The sequence below is a fragment of the Gopherus flavomarginatus genome, chromosome 17 (genome assembly GCF_025201925.1).
Source record: "Gopherus flavomarginatus isolate rGopFla2 chromosome 17, rGopFla2.mat.asm, whole genome shotgun sequence".
Taxonomy (NCBI): domain Eukaryota; kingdom Metazoa; phylum Chordata; order Testudines; family Testudinidae; genus Gopherus; species Gopherus flavomarginatus.
The window spans coordinates 1,015,239-1,040,332 of record NC_066633.1 but is presented as its reverse complement, the minus strand read 5'-3'; the positions used below and the strand labels follow the sequence as shown (position 1 = coordinate 1,040,332).

Below are 25,094 nucleotides of genomic sequence, written 5' to 3'. Positions count from 1 at the left end.
AGTAGTGCTGCAGCAGAGGGATCCCTGCAACTCAATCTGCAGCTGCACCCTACCTCAAGCAAAGTAAACTCTCCAGCATCATGAAATCTTCAGGCTGACTTATCATCAAGCAAATAATCTGCAAGGCACTGATCGATGTTTGCTCGACTAATCCTGCCTCACCTCCACACAGGATGGCTCACACCGCCCCAGGGCCCTAGTTACAGCCACTCCCCTTAGACTCAGAGGACACAAGGAACCAGTGAGTGTGACGCAGATGTGTGAATGTTGGGCCTCAGAGTGAAAGAGACTGACTAGAAATGAACACACAGCTCGCTCAAAGTCCACCCTGAGCAGTCTGTCTCCTTAGTGCTGTCGAGTCGTCTGTCTCCACAGGTTTCATTTTCTCCTGCTGCAGAACTCTAGTAAAGCCCATTTGTATCTAGAACATGTTTTTAGTATTTCTTAGTATTTGTTTTCAGTAGCTCCACCAATGTGCTAGGTGCTTTCCAGTCACCAAACAACCCCATCCCCGGAGAGCTTGTGCTGTGTATCACATTTACACCAAACTGGAAATCCATGTGTCGCTCTTTTGTTTTTCTCTCATTGTTCATCCATTATAACCAGCTTCATTGTAAGACAGTGGAGGGGTGAGCTTTGAACAAAAACACCCATTTGTACTACTCTTTACCAAAAAAGAAACCACCTTACTCTTACTTTGCCAGTGCAAAACACACCCTGCTGCAGAAGAGATATTAAACAAAAGCACTGGCTTGAAAAGAAAAGTGGGAGCTGCCAGTGGTGATCGGATGGCAGATATTTTTGTTAGGAAATAACAATACCTTTCTCCGATTTCCTGAGGGTTGAATACAAAGCATAAAACAAGGGATAGTGATGAAATCCGAAAGAATTACCTGTGTGTGTTCTGCTGGAACAGAATAAACAAGTGCCTTTCTGCAGTCCAGGTACACAGGCACTATTTGGACAGCTGTATTGTCCATTGAAAGGTGCTGCTTGATAGTAGTTTGAGGATAGTAATTGTGGCTTGCTATGAGGTTCACATAAAATTGTACGTCTCTATAGAGATATCTGCATTAATAAACCCCACACGGCCTGGAGCTTAGATTTCAGGATCATAACCAACCGTTAATATCAAACACGCTCCAGTGAGAATTCCCTGAAAAAGCTGCACTTGCCAGTGCAATAATAGCAAAAGGTCACCTTGGATCAAATTTGCGAAAGGTCAGACGCTGGTGGAGATACCAGCCTATGCACACAGGCAATCACAGAGCAAAAAGTTGGTAGATTTGTTGTGCTCACATCTACCGCAATACCTGAACCAATTGGGGATATATTTAAAAAGTTTCTTCCATTCTGACAGATTATGTGATGTGAGAGGGATTATCCATACAACAGGAAATGTCTCTGGGAGTAGTAAAAACTGTCAGAATGGAAGACACATTTTAATGCACCCATTGAACTGGGCAGGCTTTGTATTTGGTGTTCTCCGGCTGCATTACTAAGAATGCACCATTGCAGATCACTCCTGTATTGCTAGCACAGTCTTCTGGCATAGGCTTGTATGTTTCATGCGCCACAGCACTATATATGTCATGGGAAATGGAGCCTTTCAGCTCCAACGCACTAGTTTGAATCCAGTAGGAGTGGGAAATTGTCTGATTACTGTTACACAGTCTGCATTAAATGGATTGGAGATCTCAGTTTACTAATAGTGGTTCATTTTACAGTCCTAAAATACATTGTCAAATTACCTCTCTGAAACATTCAGCATCCTACATATTGCCGTGCTTTTCTCTCCGCCCCTTGAGCCCCAGCGCAGGCTGACAAACTTCAAGCACAAAGAAAAAGCAGAGTCATAAGTAAACATCGTTTCACCGGCTATTCTCAGAAGTGTAGCTTTCTGACTTCAAGAAAAAATGCTTCTAGAGATGTTTGCCAATCACCGAGAGAGGCTGAGCGTGGATCATCATTTAGGGATATGAGGCATATAGCGCTCAGTCCCAGGGCCATCAGTGGAAGAACCGTCACAGAGTGAAGGCAGCATATGATTGATGGCCCTGTATAAAAAACTCCTGCTGTTAGAATAGTTTTCAACTGGTCAGAATCTGCTCTGACTTACACTCGCAGCCGTGTCAAGTGAGAGTAACTCCAGTGCCGTTAATACAGTTACTACAGATTTACACTGGTACAGGATTCCATTGTTGTTATTTATCTGTGTTCTGGCACTGCCCAGAGGCCCCAGTAAAGCCCCACTGAGCTGGTAACTGTGCTGGTTGTACCCCTAGAGAGTTTACTGAGAGCTGAGAATGCAGATGATGCATTCTCTGGGAAAAGACACACAAATTGTCATTTTTAAAAATAGTTTATCTTGGAAAATAAAAACTCAGGGCCAGCTTCTCCCCTGGGATGCCTGTGAGAGGCTTCAGTGAGAGCCCCAGGCACTTGGCCATGTGCAGACTCTGGCCCAGCTCTGATCCCATTCCTTAACATGTCCAGTGTAGCCTGACAGTATAAAGATAAAATGTAAAAGAGACACTGACAACTACTGCTTAAACTGGGGCAGACTTTTACCTTGTGCATGGGAGCATTTGCTACAGTGTGTTGTCAGACTCCAACAGCTGCAGTGACCAGCTCTTCTGACAATGTCATTTTTCCGGACGCATATGGCACCCCTGAAAGTGAGAGATTAACAGCCCCAGCAGAGCCAAGCAGCCTGCTGCAGATGGTTCACTCTCCTACCCGTGTTTTAGACATGGAAGATAAAATGTGGGACTCAGAAGGTGGTATCCAAATATTTAACACAAACCATTCTGTGCTCTGCCCCTTTTTAGGCTGTCAGCAATATCCAGTAAATTTTCCCAAAGAATCACTGATGTCCACAGCATGGATTCAGTGTTACTCTTTCCTAACCTTCTTGTTGTGCTCAAGATTTACCTTTGCCTTTGGGACAGCCTGATGTTGCTAAGCAAGAAGAATAGTTGTCTTTCTGGCATGTTTGGGATACTCGTGCTTGCATTCAGGCTGCTAGGCAGACACTTCAAATAAGTGTCAGAGTCTGAAATGCCGACCAGAACTGCTAACTCTGGCATTTAGTTAATTTTTTTGTACAAAATGCAGTCAGGGTTCCAAGGAGCAGTCACCAAACATTAAGTTCTGGGGGTTAGTAGAATGAAAGAGGAATTCTTTGTTTGAGCAGCCGTTTCTCTAAGCGTCTCAGAGAGCTATAGTAGAGCCAGAGATGGAGGCCCAGGAGAAAGCATCATAGACTTGAAATGAACCCCCTTCACTACAGGTGTCAGGCTCAAGAAGAAGAGCTGGAGCCATAGTTCTAAGACTCTGGTCCAGTTTCTGAGCCCCAGGCACTGGCACAGTTTCAGTAGCCAACCTCCTTGGCAGCCAGTTGGTTCCAAGTAAATATAACATTGAGTCCTCACATTCTAGCAAGTGGGATCTTATTTTCACTGGGATTCTTTTCCAGGCTGAATTCTGTCTGTGCCAATGGTGAGCAAACTCTGCAAATAATGTAAACGCAACTGTTGTCATCGAACATACATCATCAAATGGCCTCTTCAAGGCCTTGATGCTTTAGGCGCATGACTAACTTTAAGCATATCAGTGATCCTGTTGGTTTTCCTGGGAATAATATGCTCAGCATTAAACACATGATAACATCTGCAAGCTGGGGGCCCAGATAAATAGTTTGGTACCCTATGCAGAATGATTGGAGATACAGAGGGCTTGCTTCTTATGTTCCCATTGACACAGGCCTTATCAAGTTTAAAAGTATAGGCCTTATCAAGTTTAAAAGTATTTTAGCCACTATATTGATGTATTCAGGCTATGAGACAGCTAATTATAATGTAGGGTTCCTTTAAAGGGTTAATGTGGGATCTTTTTAATTGTCAAAAGAGTTTCAGGCTATTAGTGTTGGCATATTCTTCAATAATCTGTTTTATTTTTACCTGCTGGGAGCTTAATTAAAAAACAAAGAGGCTCAATTTAAAGCCCATTACTATGCTAATTTTGTAAGAACTGGGCGGTGATTAAGAAGCTTTAAAAAGAGGAGTTTAGTTTGCTCTGGGGAATGGGTTGGAGGCAGGTTTTATTTCGTTTCATTAGCTAGCTACAATTATTTATAAACTAAATGGAAATGATATTAAAGAGTAATGAAAAAACAGCATCCATGTATTATTGAGCAGCGGAACCTTTTTTAATTTAGCATTGAAATGTGCAGGGCCTTTATTACTGCAACTCGCAGTTAACGCAGCTAAATGCAGTTGTTAAATATAAGACTCCTTTTAAATATGCCCATAAATACTGAGCTTCTCCTATAGATCATTGGAATAAGTTTATAAAGACATCAATGTGACAATAAAGATGAACCACTGGCTCTTTTTTACAAAGATTTTATGAGGTTTTATGCAGGAAAATGCCTTGACACAGAATAAATTACAAGAAAGTATTGTATACTGTATGCATTTCTGTGTATGTTATATACACACATACACACACACCAATTTTCTATTATATTTTGTGTCTCATACAAACCATAACCCAAAATACCATACATAAATAAATGCTGTAAGACAATATCTGTTCTAACACACACAGAAAGCAGATGTAGAAGAAAGTGCATTCCAAGGCAAACAACAGAAAGAGAAAGACTAAGAGGCACAGGAAAGGGATACAAATATCTTTGAAGATGAGATTTCTTAAACTGTTGGGTAAGGGTGAGATGGAGAGATACCAGTGACATTGTATTCTAGCCCCGCCCAGCCCCAGTCCTAAACCCCACTCGCCAATCTTCTCCCCTTAGCGTCAGCCCTTTTCTGCTTTTACCCTCTTCCTCCCTACCTTCCCTCTCACCCCGTTCTTTTACGCGGCTTCTTGCACCTCCTGTCCTTTCGAGAAGACTGTTAGCTTAAAATCCGCTAGTGAAACACTGAACGGGGATTGTATGTGCAGATTTCGATTCAGTGCTGGTTCAGAGGGAGGGCTGCAGAGTTGCCCCCTGCTTCTCACCACTGACTGCTGTGTCTTATTGCTTAAATTGTGTGCCTGAAATCCCAGCTCAGTCCTGGGGAGTCAGTGGGAGAGCTTTGCATGCGTAAAGGCTAAATCAGGACTCAGGATTGGGTTTAGTGTTCCATTCCCTATGAGATACATTGTGATTACACAGTTATTAATGCTCTAGTGACCGCTAAGCAATGTGTAACAACACTCTAAACATGATGCTTTGCAGAATCTATTTGATGCTTGGCCCTTTAAAACTAAGAAGCTGTCTAAAAGCTTTGGGACTCAAAAATCAGCACAAAGAGAAGGGGAAAGATTTCTTTCACTATTACCTCAGTGTCAGGTGTTGCTTGTCAGCCTGCAGGCGCTGGGGCTGGGGTTAATCATTGCTGGGCCAGGGCACGGGCCTCAATCAGGAAGTTACAATACAGAAGCCCTGCAAGGTCCTTTGTCCTCATCACCCAGGTGCCCGTGCTGGATTGTACCCTGCAGCCTGTTCCCAAGGACAGTGGCCAACATATTGGCTGTCCCACCTGAAGGGCTTCCATCTCTTCCCTTTGCAGTGGTGCTGGAACAGGTTTTATCGTGGGGGTGCTGAAGGTGGAAATCACCTACTTGGGTTGTTACTGCTACTTCGAGCCGGGGGTGTGGGAGCACCACCAGCACCTCTGCCCCTTGAGACTCCTGCTTCAGCTAAAGAGCAGTTCTTGTTGCAATGATACCATTTCCATAATCCGGTAAGGACAGTCATTATATCTGTCATGATCACCATTACAGTGTCGTGGCCTGTAGTACCCTCCTCCATGACCTGCTGCACATGGACTGATGGAGCTTCATGAGGTATGTCTGTGCAAGGCTAACTGGCCAGTGAGCAGATGGTTATGTGTATGACCCTATCATTACACACTAGGGCCGCAGCCAGGGGTGGGCTGGGAATTCTGCAGTGAAGACTCTGGCAAAGTGAGAACTGAACCAGATCACTAGAGTCCCTGTGTGACCTTTGGCAAGTCACTTATAGACTAAGTCAAAACTCACTGGAGTCAATTAGAGGCTTCCTCTCGATTTCAGTGGTTTTTGGATCAAGCCATTAGTGTCTCCAGGCCTCAGTTCCCCAGCTGTCAAACAGAGATCATAGTATTCCTTCCTCCCACCCTGTCTCTGCCTCGTCTCTTTGACTGCAAGCCTCCTGAGGCAGGGCTGCCTCTCACTGGCTGTGTGTCTCACCCTATGGGCTCTTGATCATCACAGTGCTTCACGGGAAAAGACACTTTTTTCACACTCAGGTCACTTAAACATGTGACAGCTAAATTTACCAGCCTTCCCCCAGCCCCACATCACTTTGGGTTGGGAACAGGCATGTGAGAAATGTCAGAGCATGTCCTGCCCCAATAACTGCAAATGCCTCCTCTCTGGTTGCCCCGACACTCGCGTCACCCCCTCCTACCATTCAGATTGTCCCCATCCCTCTGACCACTTCTCCCTCCCCCATGTCTGCGTCCTTCGACCATCTCTTCCCTCTCCACCACACTGAATTCTACCAGTTGATACTGATTGGCCCACATCTCTTAGACCCCTGTCCTGCCCTTCCTGCTTCATCAGTGCTGGTAGCTTCAGCACACACAGTGCCCATTCCTCGCATAATAAACGGCTGCATTTTCTTCTACCTTGTCTGCTGCAGAGACCCTGCCCTTTCGTTGGGCCGGGCTTCTGAGATACCTTCAAGGAATTTGCTGACTAATCTAGTCTATCCCATATTTCTCCTCTGAGTGAACCCCTCCTTTTTGTGGAGGGAGGTGGTTGAATGCTAGGAGAGAGGGTGTAGGATGCTGGAATCAGTGCTGGAAACTGATGTGAGCAGAGACAATGGGGCTGAATTATGGAAGGATGGGGGGAGAGGTGTATTCATCATGTTTAACCTTAGAAAGCTATGTAACTTGCAAGCTGCATGCTTAGCACCTGACCACTTTTCCTTTCAACCTCCTTCTGTCTTCTGCAGGGCCAGCTCTAGGCACCAGCAAACCAAGCACGTGCTTGGGGCGGCATTCTGGAGGTGGTTTTTTGTGTTTTTTTTTGCTTCAACAGTTGCGCTCCCAGTGTTTTGGGGTTTTTTTTGTTTTTTGTTTGCTTTTTTTTTTTTGCTTGAGGCGGCAAAAAACTTAGAGCCGGACCTGATCTTCTGTACATTCTTTGAGGCAGGGGCTGCATTTTTGTGTGTTTAGAAAGTTCACAGCATATGGTGGGTTACGCTGCCAGCTAAAGAAATAAGATAAAAATAGTAATAAATACAAATGTAGCGATAAGTTCAGAAATCCAAAACACCATGCCAAAGAGACACATGTTCCCTTGCTTAGGCTCAAATCCTTCTCTTGGTTCTTCTGACATAAAACTAGAGTAAGACCACCAAGGGCAATAAAGCAAAGTTTGCTCCTTAAAAGGTATGTTTGCTAAGAAAATGGGACCTATTCGCTTATAGCCGAGGCTGGCTGGTCACTTGCAGTTCCATTTTCAAGGGTGCCTGTTATCAGGCATTTTCTTTGGTTTATTGACAGACTTTTTTTCCCCCTACTTCTTGCAGATCTCTGGTGTAAGATTGTTTAAAACATCAGAGACATTTTTCAAGTCGACTGTTGCTGAAAGATAATAAAATTGCTGTTGGTTCTCTACTTTATTTGTTTTCAAAACTATTTTCTTTCCACTGTCCCATCTTTTAAATTCTGTTATTGACCTAGACTCATCAGGCCAAAATCCTCTCTGGGAATCCCTCAAACCTGAATGGAAATTACACTCAGTAAAGTTATTTGTCGTTAAAGAAATGAATTATGACCAAGTTTAATACAGAAGTTAGAATTGCTTAAAGCCTCCAGCACATCTGTGACTCAAATGTCTGTAGAAAGCAGCAGGACAAGCACTATCGAAGTCTGGTGTGCTGATCTGGAGTCTGTAATGATGTAAGGCGTCCTTTACCCGTTCCGCCTCTGTTAAAACAAAATCGCGCACATGGCTTCCAAGCTCGTGTCAGGCTCCAGACTGCATGTTACAGTTCTTCCTTACTCCAGCTAGGACTGAGTCTAACCGCAGAGGTGCCTGGTGGGAGAAAGGTCACATGGCAAAGAAGCTTCTAAAGTGTTTTTGGTTCTAAGGCAAATGGGGCTATCCAGGAGCACTGAGGTCTTTTAAATGTCCCCTGGCCTTCTTCTGACCCTGCATACACCTTACATTCTTCCTTTAATGATTGACAATCAGTGGGTAGGTGCCTCGAGGCCATCGAAGTTGTAGCTGCTTCTTCATCAAAGTGACTATTTACAGCTGGTTTGAGTTGGATGCCAATAAACAGGATTCTTTTTGTCTCAAAATAAAAAGCAGCTTAAGTCCCTAATGATAAGGATTTTGTGCTTTGTAGAGCAAAATTCAGCCAGGTTGAGACAGCCAGGCCCTCAGCTTAGCAAGTCAGAGTACTTTATACTTCCACTAAACCGCTTTTATCTCCTCAAGTGACTGGGCTATAGATTCTTATCATTGTGGCAGAAGTGATGAGGGTAACATCTTTAGTTGGAAATCATTGGCAACATGTGGTGAAAGCTTAAGATGTTGTCACACTTTAACTTGGTCCTAATCTGTTCAAAGGCAGTTCAGACTTTCTAACTGCACCAGCAGGTAGACAGAGTCAAAGACCATCAGGGCAAAATAGCTTATGCCATTCTTCGGTGAGTTTATGACTTTCATAAAAGTGGTACAAAGAAACTGCAGCAGTAACTGTTATTGTCTAAATGAAGAGCTTATGTTCACCCAACCATATTTCATTAACTTGTACCTTCCAAGCTTCTACATTTCCTGCCTTGTTTGTGCAGTGCTGGAAGCAATGGTAAATGTTTCAATGCCTATTCTAAGTGAAATGAGAACAAGAGAAATGTACAAATTATCTATCCTCATACCTTTGACTTTTTATTAGCATTTGGCCAGCTGACTTACACGTATGAACATCTACAATTAGCAAGTAGCACACATGAGCCATACATGTCTGAGAAACCGGGATCGCACATCCCCAGAATTTCTGATTAATACAATGTGTGTTATGAATTATGAAATACTATGTTGATGTGGGATCCAAAAATGAATCATTAGCTTCCAACAGCAAAATGACAAACTTTTGGCAACACTTTAAATGTCACAAGTGGAGATTCCTGAGGAGAATAGTAAAAAATAGATCTGGGATTTGCAATGGAATTGGGTGTTTTTGAAAATCCAATGATTTGTGAATAAGGGTCCAATCCTGTTCCCATTGGTATCAATGGGAGTTTTCCCCCTTTACCTTTATTTGGAGCAGAATTAGACACAGATTTTTCTCTCACATTTATTGTTCACAGATGGACTAAGGACTTCAGGTTTCTCGATGAGCAAACTTCATGCCATTCAGAAGATACTTTTATTTTTAAAATAACTCAGACATCTGCTGTGTGTCATGGACTATGAATAAGGGAATCTCAGTCTGAGCAGAATTTATTCTGCCACCTGTTCAGAAAAAAGTCTCATATTTTGGAAATGTTAAATGCAAACACCAAGAATAGCATTGGTTCCCCCCACCTTGTATAGAGAAATCTCAGCAGTCTGAACTGCCGTGGCAAAGGAAATTAATGTATTGCCAGAACATGCTGAGGATATTTCTCTCCCTATAGTTACTTTTTCAGACATGTTAGGCGTTATTTACCAGTTTGGATTTGCTGAAAGGTTTCACAAAATGTTATTTCTATGTGTATAAAGCTAATCATGTGTTCAGACAAATCTAGCCTTATTCTCTCAGTTGTGTGAATTAAAGGGTAGAAACCTGCTCCCAGTGCTACGGGCTTTGTGGATGTTTGACTCAATTTTCAAACTTTTCACCATGTGTGGAAATGTCCTGTGCAATGTATGTGCAAGTGGTGGAAATGCTTAAAACCAGTTATGAAGCTGTAGGTGCAAGGCTCTCTGGCTTTGCTTTGTGTCCTTGCTTATCAGTAAATCTGTAAGTACGGGTGTGAAGAGTCTCGTTTACTAGATCCTAAGTACAAACACAGATGTAGCTATGGGATGCCTGCAGCTAAGTCTGTAGCTTGTGATCATCCTGATCTACCTGTATCGCAATAGGCAGAGTTTTGCGATTGACTCAGTTTCCTGTAACTCAACGACTCTAGGTTGTAGAGCAAATACTGTGATCGCCATGGTAGAATAAACACCCTACTGTTGTTACTACCATAAAGATGATGAATCAGACATTTATATTCTTCAGATAAATCAATTTTAAAAGGGCTGTGTATTTTCCCTCACTAGTATTAGTACTGTCTTATTACACAAGCTCATTAACTTTGACTCCTTATTACAGGGATAAATTAGCATTTCCAGATATTAATGGACACATCTGCCGTTGCTCCTGTGCCTTTTCTCTCTCAAAATTTTTTATTCATTTTCATACAAAAATAAGAGAATGTATTTTCCCTTTCCTGCTATATCTAGTAATACCTGATAACGTCTCTTCTCTGATCTGTCTGTTGCAGTCTGTGCATTTTTCTAGTTAGGAGATGCACTTTAGGAGGGAGGGGTTGTAAAGAGAAAGTACGTGACGAGAGGAAAAAACAGAAGCTACTTTCATACATTAAAAGTCAGACTGATAGACAAGGATTCGCAGCAGAATATAGCAGAGCCCTTTGTAAGACAAACAACAAGTTTTCATGCTCAGATGGAGCTTCTTGGGTTAAATTGTTATCTTTGAGTTCTGAACTTGGAAAGGTATTAAAGTGGAATTAAACCTTTACACAATCCAGCTCTTGTGTCATTCAGGATTTTTTTTTAGGTCTGTTTAATTGTACATAGCAGCAGGGTTCTGAGTGACTGGTGCTCTAAAGAAATAAGGGGTAGGGTTAAGTCTGCAGCCCACAGCTCTCTGCTAATCCTTCTTGTTCCTTGAAGAAGGATTTACTTTTGCTGCCAGCTTGTGAAAGACTTTCCTGGTCCACAAGAGATTGTTGTGGCTTTCCTGGGGAGGTGCGGTTGCTATAGCAGGGAGTCACGCCTGGCTATTCTCTCAAACCATACTGAGAATAGGCCAAAAAAGAGCCAAAGAAGAGTCAAACTGGGGATTAGAGAGTGGAACAATGGGAGACAGGAAGACAGGAGTGGGAACAAATAGGAATTACAGCACCAAAAATAATGCAAAGTGACAAAAAGAGGAAATAGAAAAATAATAGCTGACAGTCTGGCTGAAAAGAGAAACTACTCCAAAAGAACAATTTATTTTCAACTGACAAAGAAAATAACAGGGCATTTGGGAAATAAGACACAATCTTGTGTCTTAACATTATTTTGGTTCTTATTGGACAGCAAGCACATACTGCAAACATACGAAATCTAGCCATCCCTGCCATGATCTGTCTGTTGCAAACTAGAACAGCGGGGTTTGGTTTTTATTTTGTTTCTAAGGCACATTGCCCGTGGAGTTCCGTCTCTGCAGATTAGATCAAGGGTAATTCTGGAATTTCCATACACAAGCATTGCTGTTTGGATCATTATTAAAAGAAAAGTGCCAGCTCTACACTCTGTTACATTTCTGGAATGATTCCCAAAGCAGAAACTGCTGCTAAGAAAATGCCAGCAGTGCTCTTGTTGCTTACAGGACAAATCCTGCAGGCATGACCCCCGCAAAGCTTCCACTGAAGTTTAATGCTTTGCTTTAGCTTGGCCTAGGCAGGGACTGTGGATCCAATCCTGCAATATGCTGTGAGGCAGTGAGAGGCCGCCAGTCCCAGCACTGGTTGGGCTCAGCAGCTTTGGAGAATGACTCCCTGATTTCACTCCTCTAGGATTTTCCCTAGATGATACTTTCTTCTAAAAACTTTTCCCATGCAAATCAAATGGGAAAAAGTTGCACAAAGATTTGAACTTTTCCAAGTGAGTGAAGAGAAGCAGAAAGTCTCAGTCAAGTTAAAGAGCTTGCCAAACAACAACAAATTAAGAAAAGTTTCTTAAAAATAATAATAAAAAAGTCAACTCTGCCTCTAACAGCAAATCTCTCTGAATGCCTGTCCGGCACCCTACTGTTTTATATATAGGAAATGCAAAGCGATATAGCAGATGAAACATTTTGTTTATAAAGTGTCTGTGGTTTGTTTTATTTCATGTTTTTGCAATATAGATAACAGATTACACCATGGAGCTTTCACTGCCTTGTGCAATAATGTTACTACAAAGCCTTTGTAGGGGTATTAATAATAGATTGTGTTGATGAGTTTGGAGAAGCTGGCAATAGACCCCCCACTGCAAAGACATTAACACCACAGGACTAAGGTATCTTTTCCTTGCAAATCAGTTGCTAAATTGGCTATGCTGATGGTTCGGGCACAAGCTCTTGTACAGCATCCCTGCAGCAGTCTCAGGAAGTTATTTTGTTTTATACTGGCTTATACCATTTTTTCTTTTTAATGTTTATAGTTGAGAGGAAAGGACCTGTATAAATTCTTTCCTTAAGTCATTCTTGCCAGCCAAGAAATAATTTATCATTTAAATCTAAATTGCATTGATGGGTGATTTTTTTTTCTTTACAAGTGAAGGCCAAAGCACTGAATTATGAACATATAATTTCTCTGCTTCTCTTTCTTACCATGGGATCTAGGGCCCTTTTGGTGAATTTCCATATAAAAGTGATATGAGCAAAGAAATTTGCCATGTTGTTAGCAATGGAAATTCATAGGAAATTGTAATTTCGGAATGCCATGTAGTGTATTAGAGTGATAAGCCTTCTAGTCAGACTCATTAATATTTAATACTTTTGAGGCAAAACAAGCCTTACGTGAAAAAACTGACTTGTGATGTAGTGCACCAAATTCTGCTCAGGGTGTTAGCCATGTAACCCACTTGAAATCAGTGGCATTGCATAGGAGGAAAGGGAGAGTGAATTTAGCTCAGTATACATCAAAAGTTGAGTGCAAGTCCAAAGAAGGAAAAATGGAATAAATGGTGTTTTGGAGGGTGGAGTTAAATCCTCCTTACTCTGCAGAGTTCCTGCAGAAATGCAGACTTCCCATTGTGCACTATGCTTTCATGGCACGTTGATCTGTTTTGGAGTAATGCGAAAGGGATAACTCCACATGTCTGTGTCTCAAGTATTTTTTTGAATCCATGGATGAAATAATGCTATTTCAGAAAGATTTATACTGCCTGGAAGTATAGTTCTAACAAAATCATCACATCTTGTTAATCCATTAGGCTTTTTAATTGCAGCCATGACTTTAGGAATTCAATTGGTGCTCTTAACTTTTATAACACTTTCCACGCTCCCGAACAGATTAGGAGAAAATTGCAGCCATAATCTGTACAGTGCAATTGCCATGCTATAAAGAGGAATGGGAGTAGCTTGGAAGAGCAATTGGATTCCCAAAGGTGGAGCACAGTGGAGCAATATCAGTGACTTTGTAAATGAAAAATTGTTTTAATTCCGTTCTAGCAGCAATAATTTGATTGTTCATAAATTCTTCCATCAAGTGTTGTAAGGAAAAGATGTCATAAAATAAAACTGTGTGACAGTGATAAAAGACAGCAGAACAAAGTGGTCAATTAGGGTGTGAAAATTAAAAAAATCCATTTGCCATATTCTACTTGAAGCAAGACGCTCCAAAGCACTTTACATTTCCCTGGTACTGTAGAGCCGTGGAAAATAAAATTAACTAAAAAGTTATATCTGTGATTCAGCATGTGAATCCTGTGGAAATCACTGATACTATTTACAGGCTTAAAATTATGCATGTGCATAAGTACTTTGCTAGTGATGCAAGTCAGTTTCCATATATCATAAGATCCCATGTTCTGAGAGAGTATCTGTATTTGGGGAGCGGAGTCATTGGGTGAACTCATGGCTCCACTAAAGTCAATGGTGAACAAAACTCCCATTTACTTCACTGGGGCCAGGATTTCACCCACCATGTGACATCATGCTACCTTTTATTATTATTTTATATAGCCTTTTCCATTAGGTGGCATTGCCAAGCAAATAATAAGGACCTTAAAACAACACAAATAAGATAATCACTGAAATGTTGGTGAGAAAAAGAACACCAGATTACTGTTAAGATGTGCTACAAATAATTACTCAGATTTACACTTCAAATACATACTGAAATATAGAATCATAGAACTGGAAGGGACTTTGAGAGGTCTCTAGTCCAGTGTCCTGCACTTGTGCCAGGACTAATTATCTAGACCATCCCTGACAGGTGTTTGTCTAACCTGCTCTTAAAAATCTCCAATGATGGAGATTCCACAGCCTCTCTGGGCAATTTATTCCAGTGCTTAACCACCTTGACAGGAAGTTTTTCCTAATGTTCAGCCTAAACCTCCCTTGCTGCAATTTAAGCACATTGCTTCTTGTCCTGTCCTCAGAGGTTAAGAAAAACAATTTTTCTTCCTCCTCCTTCTAATAGCCTTTTAGATCCTTGAAAACTGTTATCATGTTCCCTCTCAGTCTTCTCTTTTCCAGACAAAACAAACCCAAATTTTTCAATCTTCCCTCATAGGTCATGTTTTCTAGACCTTTAATCATTTTTGTTCCTCTTCTCTGGACTCTCCTCAATTTGTCCACATCTTTCCTGAACTGTGATGCCCAGAACTGGACACAATACTCCAGCTGAGGCCTACTCAGTGCGGAGTAGAGCAGAAGAATTACTTCTCATGTCTTGCTTTGCAACACTCCTGCTAATACATCCCAGAATTATGTTCACTTCTTTTGCAACAGCGTTACACTGTTGACTCATATTTCGCTTGTGATCCACTATGACCCCCAAATCCCTTTCTGCATTACTCCTTCTTAAGCAGTCATTTCCCAATTTGTATGTGTGTAACTGATTTTTCCTTCCTAAATGGAGTAATTTGCATTTGTCCTTTTCGAATTTCATCCTATTTACTTTAGACCATTTCTCCAGTTTGTCCAGATTATTTTGAATTTTAATCCTATCCTCCAAAGCACTTGCAACCCCTCCCAGCTTGGTATCATCTGCAAACTTTGTAAGTGTACTCTCTATGCCATTATCTAACTCATTGATGAAGATATTGAACAGAACCGAACTCAGAACTGATTCCTGTGGGACCCTACTCATTATGACCTTCCAGCATGATGGTGAACCATTGATGATTGCTCTCTGGGAACAGATTACCAACCAGTTTTGCATCCACTTTATAGTAGCTCCATCTAGGTTGCATTTTCCTAGTTTATTTATAAGAAGGTCATGTGGGATAGTATCAAAAACTTTACTAAAATCAAGATATACCACATCTACTGCTTCCGCCTATCCACAAGGCTTGTTACCCTGTCAAAGAAAGCTATCAGGTTGGTTTGACATGATTTGTTGTTAACAAATCCATGCTGACTGTTACTTATCACCTTATCTGCTAGGTGTTTGCAAACTGATTGCTTAATTATTTGCTTCATTATCTTTCCGGGTACAGAAGTTAAGCTGACTGGTCTGTAATTCCAAGAGTTGTCCTTATTTCCCTTTTTATAGATGGGCACTATATTTGCCTGTTTCCAGTTTTCTGTAATCTCTCCCATCTTCCATGACTTTTCAAAGATAATTGCTAATGGCTCAGATATCTCCTCAATCAGCCCCTTGAGTATTCTAGGATGCTTTTCATCAGGCCCTGGTGACTTGAAAACATCTTATTTGTCCAAGTAATTTTTAACTTTTTCTTTCCCTATTTTAGCCTCTTCTGATCCCACCTCATTGTCACTGGCATTCACTACGTTAGACGTCCAATCGCCACCAACCTTCTTGGTGAAAACCGAAACAAAGAAGTCATTAAGCACCTCTGCCATTTCCATGTTTTCTGTTATTATTCCCTCCCCTGCCCCCATTGAATAACAGCCCTACCTTGTCCTTGGTCTTCCTCTTGCTTCTAATGTATTTGTAGAATGTTTTCTTGTTATCCTTTATGTCCCTACCTAGTTTGATCTCGTTTTGTGCCTTGGCCTTTCTAATTTTGTCCCCACATATTTGTGTTGTTTATATTCATCCTTTGTAATCTGACCTAGTTTCCACTTTTTATAGGACTCTTTTTAGAGTTTCAGATCATTGAAGAGCTCCTGGGTAAGCCAGGGTGGTCTCTTGCCATACTTCCCATCTTTCCTATGCAGTGGGATAGTTTCCTCTTGTGCCCTTAATAATGTCTCTTTGAAAAACTGCTAACTGTCTTCTATTGTTTTTTCCATTAGACTTGCTTCCCATGGGATCTTACCTACTAACTCCCTGAGTTTGCTAAAGTCTGCCTTCTTGAAACCCAATGCCTTTATTTTGCTGTTCTCCCTCCTATCATTCCTTAGATTCATGATCACTTTCACCCAAGCTGCCTTCCACTTTCAAATTCTCAACCAGTTCATAGCTTTTAATGTTAGTGTTCATCTACAAGTGGTAGTATTACCTACAGTGATAACTAAGGGGTGGGTTAGCAAATGCTCTTTTCAATTTTTGCTATATAGAAAGATGAATTTTTGTTAGCCTCTTTCAGAAAGGTTACTTTTTTGAAAACTTTTAACTTTTAGGCAGACTTTATTGGTTCTTCAAGAAAGTGAAATGGCTTAGTTTTACTAAAACTTCAGCTATGAAATTGCCTTCAGCAAAATAAGTAATTTTTTTTTCTGAGGGGAAATCTGAAATGTTCCAATATTTCTTAAAATGAATTGTTAATTTTTTCCCCAAGCCATAAACTGTAGCATTTCAGTTTTGCTTTGGCACAATGGGGATATTTTGAATATTTGAATTTAATGTAACCAAGCAACAGTCTTTCCTTTTCTATATGCAGCCATAATCCAAAGGACATGACTTTTTTTTGAAGTTCTGCTGAACCATATGTGGTGTTTCCACCATTCTACGCTGCATATAGTGTACGGCTGAAGTCTGAGTAATAGAGCTATATTATGAAATATCATTAGACATTTAGTTTCTCTCTTAATAAAATTCAGTTCTTGTGAAAAGCTTATCCTACTTCAGTTCTGACATTTTGTACCATATAATATGAATACCAAGTACATGCTTGGTTGGCATGGACGTATGTATACCCATGATTTCAATGACATACAGAAATCATTATAGATATACTAAAGTGGCAGAGTTAAAGGTTATTTACAATATTTACGAAAACCAGTGACAATAATCTTTGCATAATTATTACATAAACAAAAGTTTAGAGATCTGTTACATTTTTTTCTAAAAGAGAATGTCAGAACTACACAGAAAGGAAAATGATTTAAAGTCCCTGATGGTCAGACAGTAGCATCTATCATCTAGCGTACATCAAATATCTTAATACCGTCCTATTTATTGCTCCACTGCACAGGTCCTGTAAATAAACAATTGACTGATAGTCTATTTTAATAACTCGATCCTATTTAAAAAACCTCTTGAACCACACTTAATTTGAACAGCAAATTTTACACTGCACATTGAGATCTCTCAGCTCATAATACATTAGTTATAATAAAACTATTAAACCCTATTTGCCCACAAACAGAAGGAAATTAAGGGCTCCGGTGAAGCAACAGAAAGGTAAAGGGCAGGTTGTTAGGACGTTATAAGAGTAAACAGCAGAACAGTGATTCTCAGGAGCCGAGCAGGGTCAAATTTAAAGCAAGATAACTACGCTGGAGATAATAAATCAGTTGTACATATTAAACACCAGATGGTTCTGCCCATGCAGGAAAGCACAATGGATCCTGTAACTGTGGCTGTGTTTGTAAGGATTACTGAATCAGCCTGACTTCACAGGGATATCCTAACATATAAAATCTTAATGGCCATTTCCGCTGGTGAACATTTTCATCTACTTTTAAAGATAGGACCACATTTCTCAGACACTTCTTTGTCCCCAGAATCTATATTCCATTAATTTGATAAGTGCAGCCATTTTCAAACACAGAGTGTATTTTGCTTTCTAATACTGTAAGGTTTCACAGCGATTATTACCAATACTCAAATGAACAAAACAATCTAATGTTCCAAGCTTGAGGTCAGCTAAATCCTCTAAGTGTTTCAGGCATAGATGAAAACACACTTACAAAACACCCAAAACTACTGAGTTGTCTTTCCGAATTGTCCAGGCAACAGAACTTATTTATAAAACTCTTGCAATCATTGATTCAAAACAAGGTTTTCTTGTTCTGCTTGTCTCTTTTGTCTTCTTTGAACAATTTTCTTTGGAATGTTTTCGTTGTGCTTAGGAGTCAGAGATTTCCTGGGGCTTCCAATAAAGGCATTTGGTTCCCACTCTCTGCATACTTTAACAAGTCCAAGGATTTTGAGGTTTGATGTTAACTTGAGAGAGCTGGAGATAATCAGCAATGGGGGTAAAAAGTCAGTTATGCAAATTATTTGTAAAATGTATGGCAAGGCAAAGGAACCATTTCTCCAAATGTGGTTAGTGTGGGGCATAGTCTTTGTCTCAGCTCAGAACATCCACATGTCGCTCTTCAAATTTATTGCTTTGATTGAAACCTGTATAGGGTGATCTGTAAAGTATTCCTGCTATCCTAGGCTTCTCAACAGGTTTATTGCCATTCATTTATAAAACGAGCAGCCTAATGAGCAGTGTTTTAGATCAGAGATATCAAAGTCTGGTCATTTGTCAAGATTAGTTTCCTGTTGTGAGACTGCCTTGTACAAAATACGTACATAACCCTGGGTTACTCTCTGGGAGTTGAAAAACCTATAAGCACTGTATCAGATAAACTTAATGAAATTTTAATAATCCCAGAATTAAATGCGATTCACTGCAATTTGTGTGTATAGATTGCTATACAGCCTCACAGGTTGAGACTGCCTGAGCGTGGGTGATGGCATATTTATATTTCCAAGGGTAAATGTAAGGGAAGGTGTGACGTCCACACAGTAATGTGAAACAGAAATACAAACCTCATGTAATTGGTAAATTGAATGAATTAGTATTATATTAATCTGTCTGTGACTCATTACACTGAAAAGACCACCAATGACAATGTTACTACAGAAACACTGCCTCTCTGGGTACAGCAAGTTACCTGTAAATAACATTGACTGTTTTACATTTACATTATAAAGCGCTCTGCACCCTGAAGAATATCAAACCACTTCACAAGGAAACACAGAAGGTGGCATTCAGGCGAACAATGCAGTGCAAGTACAACGGCGGGGAAGGGAAACTTGATTATTTCCATGTACACATTTAGAAAGAATGAAGGTTATTTTATACATGTTCTTATTTTACAGTTCACAAACTACAGAGCAAAGGAGCTCTGGAGCCTAAATGTCTTACTGAGATGCTTTTTTGTACATCAAGTTACATTATTGTTTCTGCTTCCACTGGGTGGTGGTAGATTTCATGTCTTTCTAGTGAGTCGATTTCCCATTGGGAGAGAAATTAGTGGCACAGACTTGGGGTATTATCTAGTGTGATTTATTTGTTTACAAAACATGGACCAGTCCTGCTAGCCTGGAACACAAAAGGCCAAAACTACACACCAACTTTTCCAACGGCAAAAGCACAGCTAAGAGCCACCAGCTCAAGCCCTGTCAGCAAAGAAAGCTCCTGTCTCTGTCCCACTGGGCTCAATCCCTGTGCCTTTAGCACATGCAGTCACTTCCCCTTTTCCTGCTTGTGTCCAGCACTTCTCACCTGGAATCCCCTTAGCCCAGCATTACCATCTTAGCCTTTTGTCACAGGGAGCTCAGGGACTGTTCTGCAACACGGAGAGGTTTGGCTCAGAGAGGTTTGACTCGATTCAGTGTCTGCTGTAGCCAGCTCCTCTGCTAGTCTCCATCCAGAGAAGAAGAGCGTCCCTGTCCCCTCAGAGACTGTCTGGGTGCAGTTGTTGTGACCTGCCTTCATGGGATCCCTTGGGCCAGGCCCTTTGTGTTTATACTGAAACTGTCCATAGAAAGGGTTAGAATGCATCAATAATTCAGAACGTGTTTAATTAACATCACAGCCGTCTCACGGAGTTTCATTCTGTATTATTGTAGTTGCAGCAGCAGCAGGGAGACTTTTTTAAGGATCCTCCTCCCTGGAGTAACAGGAGTGTGGCCACTGTCTAAAGTACCTTTTAAAGATCATTTTAAACAACAGCGTTGATTTGAAATGCAAATGAAGTCAGGAAGGTTGAGACTGCAGAGGCTGCAATTTCCCCTTTGAGAAGCTGTTCTATCTAGAGCCTATCAGAGGCTGCTCCCACCTCTTGGGCTGCTCCCATGCCTCCTTATATCCATCCACAGAGTTGTACTGAAGCGAACACAGGTTCACTGTCACAGTGGTGTGAATGAACGGATGCCAGTGAGAGGAGTCAGATGCCTTCACCCCAGACTTGCTAATCTTCAGCTTTTTAAAGCTTGTTCCATCACAACAACTCTTCAGACAAAAGTTACAAGCTTAATTAAACTGAGCCAATCAGATTTAAACAGTTAAATAAAAGTGACTTTTTAAAGCGGTTACAGCTGTTTGCTCCTTGTTTAGTCTTTTAATTAAGGCTGTCAAGCGATTAAACAAATTAATCACGATTAATCGCACTGTTAATAATAGAATACCATTTATTTAAATATTTTTGGATGTTTTATACATTTTCAAATATATTGATTTCAGTTACAACACAGAATACAAAGTGTACAGTGCTCACTTTATATTTATTTTTTATTACAAATATTTGCACAGTAAAAACCTAAAGAAATTGTATTTTTCAATTCACCTAATACAAGTACTGTAGTGCAGTCTCTTTGTCATGAAAGTTGAACTTACAAACGTAGAATTATGTACAAGAAAGCCCTGCATTCAAAAATAAAATACACCTCTACCCCGCTATAACACGACCCTATATAACACGGGTTTGCATATAGCACGGTAGCAGCGGGGCTTCAGCGGCACTTTAAAGGGTCTGAGGCTCCAGCTGCTGCGGGGAGCCCCGGGCCCTTTAAATCCCGCAGGAGCCCTGCTGCCACTACCCCGGGGCTATGGCAGTGGGGCTCGCCAGTGATTTAAATGGCCCAGGCTCCCCACAGCAGCCAGAACCCGGAGCTTTTTAAATCACTGCCGGAGCCCTGCCGCTGCTACCCCGGGGCTGCAGCAGCAGGGCTCGGCCGGCGATTTAAAGGGCCTGGGGCTCCGACTGCTGCGGGGAGCCCCGGGCCCTTTAAATCACCGCTAGGGCTGTACCGCCCCTACCCCGGGGCTGTGGCAGCGCAGGGCTCCACCGGTGATTTAAAGGGTCTGGGGCTCCCCACAGTGGTTGGAGCCCAGAGCTCTTTAAATCACCTCTGGAGCCCTGCCACCCCTACCCCCAATATAACGGGGTTTCAGCTGTAACACAGTAGGGACTTTTGGTTCCCCACAACCACGTTATAGCAGGGTAGAGGTGTAATGTAAAATTTTAGAGCCTGCAAGTCCTCTCAGTCCTACTTCTTGTTCAGCCAGTCGCTCAGACAAACAAGTTTGGTTCCAATTTTCAGGAGATAATGCTGCCCACTTCTTGTTTACAGTGTGACCTGAAAGTGAGAACAGGTGTTCTCATGGCACTGTTGTAGCCGGTGTTGCAAAATATTTACGTGCCAGATGCGCTAAAGATTCATATATCCCTTCATGCTTCAACCACCATTCCAGGGGACATGCATCCATGCTGATGATGGGTTCTGCTCGATAACGATCCAAACCAGAATGGGCTGACACGTGTTCATTTTCATCATCTGAGTCAGATGCCACCAGCTGAAGGTTGATTTTCTCTTTTGGTGGTTCAGGTTCTGTAGTTTCTGCATTGGATGCTACTTTAAGACTTCTGAAAGCATGCTCCACACCTCGTCCCTCTCAGATTTTGGAAGGCACTTCAGATTCTTAAACCTCGAGTCAAGTGCTATGGCTGTCTTTAGAAATCTCACATTGATATCTTCTTTGCGTTTTGTCAAATCGGCTGTTAAAGTGTTCTTAAAAAGAACATCTGATGGCTCATCATCCGAGTCTGCTATTAACATGAAATATATGGCAGAATGTGGTAAAACAGAACAGGAGACATACAATTCTCCCCCAAGGAGTTCAGTCACAAATGTAATTAACACTTAATTTTTTTAAAAAGCATCATCAGCATGGAAGCATGTCCTCTGGAATGGTGGCCGAAGCATGAAGGGGCTTATGAATGTTTAGCATATCTAGCACATAAATACCTTGCAACACCAACTATGAAAGTGCCATGTGAACGCCTGTTCTCACTTTCAGGTGATGTAATTAGCAGCAGTATCTCCCATAAATGTACACAGACTTGTTTGTCTTAGCAATTGGTGAAACAAGAAGTAGGACTGAGTGGACTTGTAGGCTCTAAAGTTTTACACTGTTTTGTCTATGAGTGCAGTTATGTAACAAAAAAATCTACATTTGTAAGTTACACTTTTGCAATAAAGAGATTGCACTAAAGTACTTGTGTGAGATGAAAAATGCTATTTCTTTTGTTTATCATTTTTATAGTGCAAATATTTGTAATTAAGAATAATAATATAGAGTGAGCACTGTACACTTTGTTCTGTGTTGTAACTGAAAACAATATGTTTAAAAATGTAGAAAAACATCCAAAAATATTTAATAAATTTCAACTGGTATTCTATTGTTTAACAGTGCAATTAATCACGATTAATTTTTTTGAGTTAATCGCGATTAACCGACAGCCCTACTTTTAATCCTTTTAGCTACCTTATTACACATGTGCACCAAATATTTCCCTTTTAGGGACTGACCAGCGAATACCTTTTTATAATTTTGTTAAGTTGACCAATACAAATTTATGGTCAGATTTTCTCCCTCTGTTAATAATTTGCATCTACCAGCAAAAATAGCGGTAGGAAAATCCAATGTAATGTAGGAAATGAAATGGCCTTATTTTCTGGAGATGTCCCAGAGACTCCTGGGGCATCAGATTTCATTTAATAGGCTTGGTTCATTATGTATCCAACGAGGAGCTTGTTGGCTGGTTTGTGAGGCATGAACAATATACAGGCACGTTAAAATTCTCTCCCACCTTGTCCGTACGCTCAGCCCACCTTTTCAGTAAAGAACTGGTAGTTGCCATTTTGCTGTATTTCCTCAGCTGAAACAAAATGAAGGCCTATGAGGCACATATCTAGCAGCCACGACAGGGCATACACCCTAAAATGGAGTCCATTTGCCTGTTAATCGAAAGGTGGTCATTTTGAAAAACATAGAGAAAAAAACCTCAGGACATATTTTTCTTTTCCCTGTAAGTAGAGCAGAGCATGTCTACTATACAAATACCCATGTGCTGCTCGTTGCCTTGGAAACATGTATATATTACAAGACTTTACCTTGCATTTCTATGTACACCTCTACCCCGATATAACGCGACCCAATATAACACGCGATAAAGCAGTGCTCAGGGGGTGGGGGGGGGTGCCGTGCATTCAGTCAGATCAAAGCAAGTTCAAGATAATGCGGTTTCACCTATAATGTGGTAAGATTTTTTAGCTCCCGCGGACAGTGTTATATCAGGGTAGAGGTGTATTGCCATGAAAAGATGCTAAAATCTAGGATCACCAAGCACACTGTGTGCTACAGGAAATTAATTAATCACTCACCTTTATTTGGAACGGTGCCTTTCCTGCAAGCTCACTGGGGGAGCTTCCCAACTGCCATTAGAGAATCAAAATAAAACTAATGAAATGATTCAAGCGTCACCTTCAAAACGAACAATTGCTGCGAGTGGGGGAGTTCTGAGAGTTTCATGAGCTGTAGTGAGTGTTCTGGAGTCTGTGATTATAGCAATGGTTTAGCGGGTCATATGCTGTGTACCTCTGGAGGAGCCAGAGGGGGTTTCACATCCTTCCAAAAGGTAAACTACCTCCTCTGAAACAGGTTAGTCTGGAAATGACTCAACAGCCCAAAGGACCCTCGTGTTCTTCCACATATCTTGCCCAGACAATAGTGCCCCTCCTCCCACACACTAAGGATCCCTTTCTTGTTTGTATGCTCATATGTTATCCTCCACAGCAATAATTATACTAGGACAGTATAGTTACAAAATCACTACTGGGTTAGGTATCAGAAAATTAGTTTTGGTAGCCTAAGGTTTGACTCAAATCTTTCTCCAAAAGTTGAACTGAACTGAATTTGTTTAGAGCTTTCAGAGAAATTAAGTAAGTTTGTTCCCTTTTTCTCTTGTGCCTCTGGAATTCTTGGTTTCATCCCCTAATGGAGGAACAATAACATATTGAGACAGAGGCTGCTCTTGTGGTATTTCTAACCTGACCAAACCAAAGGTGCCTGGAACTCTCATGAGGAAACTAGAGCTCAGGAGACTTCTAGACCAAAGGGTTCAGAATTCAGATAAGTTGGGTCCCCCTGGAGGTACTAAAGTTCACTGGTCGCTAATGTGCTAAGGCATGTGGCAGGCTGATCTGCAGTTCAATTAAAATCTGAACCTATTTTTCATGTTGAAAATAAATATGATACATGTTCTGACATTTCCCCTTCCTCTCTTTCCTTCTCACAGGCTATTTGCTGCTAAGTGCAGCGGCTGCATGGAAAAGATCGCCCCAACAGAATTTGTGATGAGAGCCCTGGAATGTGTTTACCACTTAAGCTGCTTCAGTTGCTGTGTCTGTGAACGACAACTGAGGAAAGGAGATGAATTTGTTCTGAAGGAAGGACAATTGCTCTGCAAAAGTGACTATGAAAAAGAGAAAGACTTGCTGAGCTCAGTGAGCCCCGATGACTCAGACTCAGGTGAGCTCTTCTTGCACCTGTTCCAATTGATAGTTATGAACGGGCAAAGTGGGATGGAAAAGTCAGAGCCATCCTGATCCATAGACTCACAGGCAGTGGAAGAAGTGGTCACAGGGGCCAGTCATTCAATCTGATTTTGGAGACCACCCCATAGGTGCCCTTTCCTTCAGACTCCATTGTACTGGTGCCTTGACCCCTTTACCCTTGGGAATTATTGCACTGCCCATTAAGAGCTATCCCCAAATATCTAGTCTAGATCTTTCCTTCCTTAGCTTCAGGCCATTGCTCATTGTCCTACCATCTTAGTAGAGGACAAGAATAATTTACAAGAT

At 41.2% G+C, this 25,094-nt stretch overlaps 1 protein-coding gene across 1 annotated transcript in view; it reads left to right on the top strand.

Annotated features, from left to right (window-relative positions):
• The window catches only part of LMX1B (LIM homeobox transcription factor 1 beta), a 126,692-nt gene that overhangs the window by 87,995 nt on the left and 13,603 nt on the right, over window positions 1-25,094 (top strand). Inside the window, exon 3 of the mRNA XM_050926737.1 lies at window positions 24,530-24,762. Coding sequence (XP_050782694.1) covers window positions 24,530-24,762 — 233 coding nt within the window. The remainder of the gene's footprint in view (window positions 1-24,529; window positions 24,763-25,094) is intronic.